Raw genomic sequence first — 6,071 nt, forward strand, 5'->3', positions numbered from 1 at the left:
AAATTGGATTAAAGAAGTGAATAAATAAAGTGAAGTTCAAAAGCCTCCAAAGATCCCTTGACTCGTCTCAGTTTGAAAGGATCATTGGCGGGAACTTATCTACTTAATTAGACGCAATAGTGTCAAATTACGCTATTACATTACCTCTTATTATGGAAGTTAGAGGGGGTTGGACTGTTGGAGTAGCAAATTTGGATACTATATAGGGATGAGTACTGTAGCGGCTCGGCTATAGGGAGCTGGGCCTATATGAGTTCGAGGAGGTTTGGCTGGCCGGGGCAGTGGGTTCGGGTACAAAAGGGCTGAGCACAAGTTGGCAGTTGGTGGGCGGGTCTAGGATTCGACGGTGGAAAAGGGCGCGACCTTGACAGGATGGGTGGTTGGGTTTGGAAAGAGGCTGCTCTGAGGTGTTTCAATTTTTTTTTTTTTTTTTTTTGGGTAATATTTATGGTAGGAAAGGCTTTTTTACCTTACCGATAGGTACTGCTATTTTAACCGATTGATTAACTTTTCAACGGTCAGATATGCAATTGAAGATGTTACATTGCGCGCCTCAAACTTTTAACATGCATACTTATAGATCTTATTGTTAAAAAAGTAAACCATCGTTTAAAATAGCTATACCTACATGCAGGGTAAAAAAACCTTCCTTACCATAAAAATTGCCTTCTTTTTGGAATTTTAGTTGTTTAGGTTTTCTTATCTAGATGTTGCTTAAAAGTTATGTTCTTTCAATTTTTTTTTTTAAATTTACTAATTTACATAAATTAATTAGAATGATAAAAATGACATTTCATGCCAAAAAGGACATCAAGGTACGTACCATATAATAGCGTTTCAAGGTATCATGACATTTTTAATATGTTTAACAAATAGATTCTGTTTAAGTTGATATTTTTTTATACGATTAATAAACAGATCGACAAGTTTGCATACGTTAACATGAATTGACAGCCCTCCGTCCTTTGGTTCTTATGATCGATGGCTGTTGTAAAGACGTACAAAATGAAGGGTTGGTAACAAAGAAAACATATGTGACATGTTCCTCTATCATCCATCGATATTGCAAGGTTTTCAGGTCTAAGTCGGCAATTGCTTTATGATGCATATAGATGATCCCAGAGAATGTTTCACTCTCACGCAAGCCAGTATAAAAAATTATTGGTTTTCAACGGCTACACATATGTTATATATCCATTGGCTTAAGTTCCTGGGCCAAATTCTAATGTCCCTGTTAACAACTTTTCCTTTTTTTTTCCCTCTTTTTTCTTATGGCGTTGTAAAATAACGTACGGTTGTTAACAAGATGACAAATACTTTCTCTTACTAATTTGGTATTCCGAAATCCTTATCACAAGTTGTATGATGAAAATAACGACGTACAGAATATATCTAAGGACACTGTCAAAAGAAAGAGTTTTTGTTAAGATACAAGGGAAATGAGGCAAGAGTGTTTGTTAAGATACAAGGGAAATGAGGCCAAGATCTGTGTTCCAAGAATCCAACAGATATTATTGAAAAAAGTACGGAATAAATAAAAATACGTTGAAATAGTAACCCATATGGACTAAAAAATACTTTATTATAGATAAAGCTGTGGAAGGCGCAAACTTGCAAATATGCTACTATAATATTCATGCGGTTCTAAAGAATGTTTTTGTATTCTTGAGCATATATATGCCTATATATATATATATATATATATATCTAGCTACCGATAATTTTAACCGGTCACCAGGCTTAGAAATTGTACTTTTGGATTAAAATCAAACCAATATTATATATTTGGAGTTACTTTCTGTCTCTGCATTTTTTCAAACTCTCTGGAACAAGGTACGCATGATCTCTAGAATAAATTAGCTTCTAGAAAGAACTAATGGCCGATTAGCGTTGTTGATATGTAGTTAGGGAAACGGTGAGGTCATTTTTCAGATTTTTTACTTATTCTTTTTTATATATATATATATATATTTCTTTTGAGGAAAGCTCTCTTTTCATGAATTGCAATATAGTATTATATAGTAAACAACTAATTGCTTATTGTGCTATAATTAACTTCTACTGTACTGATGGTTTAACATACATGTGTGTGTGTTAGCTCAGCAATATATTAGCATGCACCGAGTACTTGCGCTGTTGTAGAATGCATAATAGCAAACATAAACGAAAATTCAAAGGGAAAAAATAACAGAACACAAGATTTACGTGGTTCGGCGAATTTTCCTACATCGTCTACTGTTGAAGAACTAATAATCCACTAACTAAACACTTTGAATATTTCAAACCTCAACTGGTCGAAACTTCTTTCTATATATACACGTATCATAAAAGACCTTTCTCCAATCGTTGATAAATTATAAACTACACAAACCTAAACACGCCTAAATTTCCAAACCTAAAACTCGTGAAACGAGCTAAAGCAGTATAAGGTAACAACATTGACGTTTAATGGTAACTACTGCGGGGAAACAAGAAAAGCTTCATTAGGTAACACAAAAACGTGCGTTTACTGATATGATTTTAGGACAATTTGACAATGTTGCTAATCAAGTTCAAACTGTTTAATATATAGCGAGACTGAAACCACTACATAAGACCAAGAAAGATGTCAATTTCCAAATGGTGTCAAACTTTTGTCAAGCGTATTCATTAGATGTATTACTAATGTAAGACGCCTTTTGACTATCTTTGGTTTCATTATAGTAAAAGTTCTAATGATTGGGGTCTGATGAATAAACAAGGTACATAATAAATATAAAAACCTTCCAAAAAAAAAAAAAAAAAAAAGAACACCCGGAACAGACAACCCACTTACTAGAGATAATATGAGTTACGGCTCTAATTTCATGTGAGAGTTATAGAAATTTTTACCGGCCACGCAATTCACATATAGAATAAAGACCATAAATTTATAGTTATGATTTTGTTTCAGTACTGAAAAGAACCTCGTAGCGTTTCACCTCCAGGTTTATTGCTTCTTATACGTCACGCTGACACAGTACACGATCGTCAATTTCAAGTGGCAGTGGCCTTAACTCAATTATTGAACCGAAGTCATCGCTCGATCAACTTCAAAAGATTTTTTTTTTCTTTTTAATTTCTCTCTCTTTTTCTTTTTCTGATATATATATCACCAAGTGGCAAATGGCTGGAAAAGCCGTGTTGAAAATTGTTTTACTTGGTCATGACTTTAAGTTGACAAACAAATTAAAAATGAGCACATTCTTATATACATATGTAGCTAGCTAGGAAAATCGTACTATTGTTTCTTGATGATTCTTCCATTCTCTATGCCAATGACTCTTTTTTTTTTCTTTTCATGCATAATTAATTTAAAATAAAGTTCCCTCCTTATTGGAAGGTAACTCACTATTCTTTGAAATTTTTTAAATCAAAAGGAAAAGCCACGATGAAAAAGGCATGACATGTGTGTGTATTTCCTTCCTTTTTCTCATGTGACATGTCCAAACAGTGTAATTATTGGAATCCCACATTGGTTGGAGATATTGACATGCTCTACTTAATAAGGTGAGGATAATCCTCCCCTAATAAGTCGGTTTTGTTAGGTTGAGTTAGACCCAATATCTTTTAATTTCTATAAAATGGTATCAGAGCAGGCATAGTTTTGCAATGTTGGGTCCCCCAATATCAACTTATTCACAGCGGTTTGGCATGATTCACGTTGTGCGTGAGGGGGTATATTTGAATCCTACATTGGCTGGAGATATTGGCATGATCTACTTAATAAGCTGAGGGTAATCCTCCCCTAATAAGCCGGTTTTGTTAGGTTGAGTTAGGCTCAATATCCTTTAATTTCTGTAAAAGTAATTGGGCAAAACAAATGTCTAAATGCAAAGTCTTTGTCAACTTAAATGCCCCACTCTCCACTACAACCATTACTACTACTATTACTATACAGATCCCACCTTCTCTTCCCATCTCTCCGTGGCATATATTGTTGCAACCACTATCTCCTATACTTTTATCTCAACTTCTTGTAGGACTTATATGCACTCATCATCTGTATGTCAACCCTACATTCTAATTAGCACTATAAATATCAGAAATCTCAAACTACACTCTTCAAAATAAATAACCACTGATCAGTAGCTTGCTAGCTAGTTTCTTTTGCTCGTTTTTAAAAAAAAAATTATTATTCACTTTTTTTTTGTTTGGTTTTTTTTTTTTTTTTTAAAAAAAAAAAAAGAAGAGAGGAATTTAATAATGGATAACAATGATAAAGTTACAAATTATGCAACTAGAAGTGGAACTACTCCTGCAATACCTAGTGTAGGTGGTGGTGTTGGGTTCAGGCAAGAGCGGAGTACTAGTGCGAACGGCAGCAAGAAATCGGCACAGCTTCTCAAGAGCATCGACTGCTTTGGCCTTGAATTGGCCATGCAGGAAGAAGGTGCATTCCACAAAGCTGACTCTCGCTCTTCACGCCCATCTCCTCCTGCAGTTTCACTTGCAAGAAAGGTATATGTATAATTGGAGATATATATATATACACAAACACATACATATTGTGCTACATGTATATATATAATATGAATATATTGCATGCATGGATTCCATATAATATATTAATTCATTTTCCAAACTGCTAACTTCCTGTGTATTAATGATATGAGGAGGTTTGTGACAAGATATATGAATAAATGAGGATTTCGGAGATGTCGGGTTTTTATTTTCATTAGACGTATTTTTTATGCGGACACAATTTTTTTTTTAATTCAATTAGTGTATATATTAAGATGACGTTCAAAAAAATACACCTCTATTAATTCCTGCCAAAAAATATTGGCCTATTTATAGACTAAAAGGGAATATTTATTAGATGTACACTAATTAATGTGACAATCAATAAAGGTCAAAATACAGTGACCCATATACGTATGCTTTAATTTTATCCCATGTAGCCAGCTGATCACGTTTCAAATAGAAGAGTACTAGTACTAACCGGCTTCTTTTCATGATATGATGCTGATTGTTTCATGTGGCAAATATGATCAGGTGGGAGCTGAATTCATAGGCACTCTACTTCTCATATTTTTGGCGGCAGCCATAGCCATTATGAACCCAAACACAAGAGAGCCCACCACCCTCACCGTCGTCGCCGTCGCCACTGGCCTTATCGTCATGATAATCATCTTCTCGACCGGCCACATATCCGGAGCCCATCTTAACCCTGCAGTCACCATCGCCTTCGCTGCCCTAAAGCACTTCCCATGGAAACATGTAATATATTATACATATAGTTGGCCCTAGCTGTTGCATGCACTTGTAACATATTATAGCTCTTTCCTTGGACTGACAGTATTTTCACAATTTTTCACAGGTGCCAGTATACATCGGAGCACAGGTGTCGGCATCTCTCTGCGCTTCATTCGCATTGAAGGGCGTTTTCCATCCCGTAACCGGATCAGGAGGTGTCACAGTTCCTTCCGTGGCTTATGGCCAAGCTTTTGCTTTGGAGTTCATTGTCACCTTTGTTCTAATGTTTGTCACTACTGCCGTCGCCACCGACACAAGAGCAGTAAGATCGTAATATATATATACATACATATATATATATATATTTGAGGATTAGAAATAAGAAAATCCCTAAAATAAAGTCTTAAAAAAATAATTAAATAAAGTTTGACCAAACTTTTTGACCTCATATATACAGGTTGGAGAGTTGGCGGGAATCGCTGTTGGAGCAACTGTGATGCTCAACAATTTTGTTGCAGGGTTTGTTGATCGGAACTTCAACATTCTTTTGATCAGAATCTGCTCCTTCTGATCATCTGACTTTCTGAATAATATAGTATATACATACATACACACACACACACACAGAGACACACACACACACACATATATATATACAAAATGCATAGCATATGCATGCATACATCTACATATATACTCACCGATCGATCGATATGACAAATATAATATGCATGGATTGGTTTAAGTTTAATTGCAAATGAAGAATTCATGAGCAACGAATTTGTACTAATTAAAGAAGGAAGATCAGATTAAATATATATATATACACTTTAAACTCTATTAACCTGTTGATA

General features: G+C 35.0%; 1 protein-coding gene across 1 annotated transcript in view; it reads left to right on the plus strand.

Moving 5' to 3' along the window:
• The first annotated feature begins 4,224 nt into the window (after positions 1-4,224).
• The window catches only part of LOC21392572 (aquaporin NIP6-1), a 2,427-nt gene continuing 580 nt past the window's right edge, over positions 4,225-6,071 (plus strand). Inside the window, exons 1-4 of the mRNA XM_024172488.1 lie at positions 4,225-4,479; positions 5,017-5,241; positions 5,342-5,539; positions 5,675-5,735. Of these exons, the coding sequence (XP_024028256.1) occupies positions 4,225-4,479; positions 5,017-5,241; positions 5,342-5,539; positions 5,675-5,735 (739 nt within the window). The remainder of the gene's footprint in view (positions 4,480-5,016; positions 5,242-5,341; positions 5,540-5,674; positions 5,736-6,071) is intronic.

Source organism: Morus notabilis, unplaced genomic scaffold (assembly GCF_000414095.1).
Source record: "Morus notabilis unplaced genomic scaffold, ASM41409v2 Scaffold1023, whole genome shotgun sequence".
Lineage (NCBI taxonomy): Eukaryota > Viridiplantae > Streptophyta > Magnoliopsida > Rosales > Moraceae > Morus > Morus notabilis.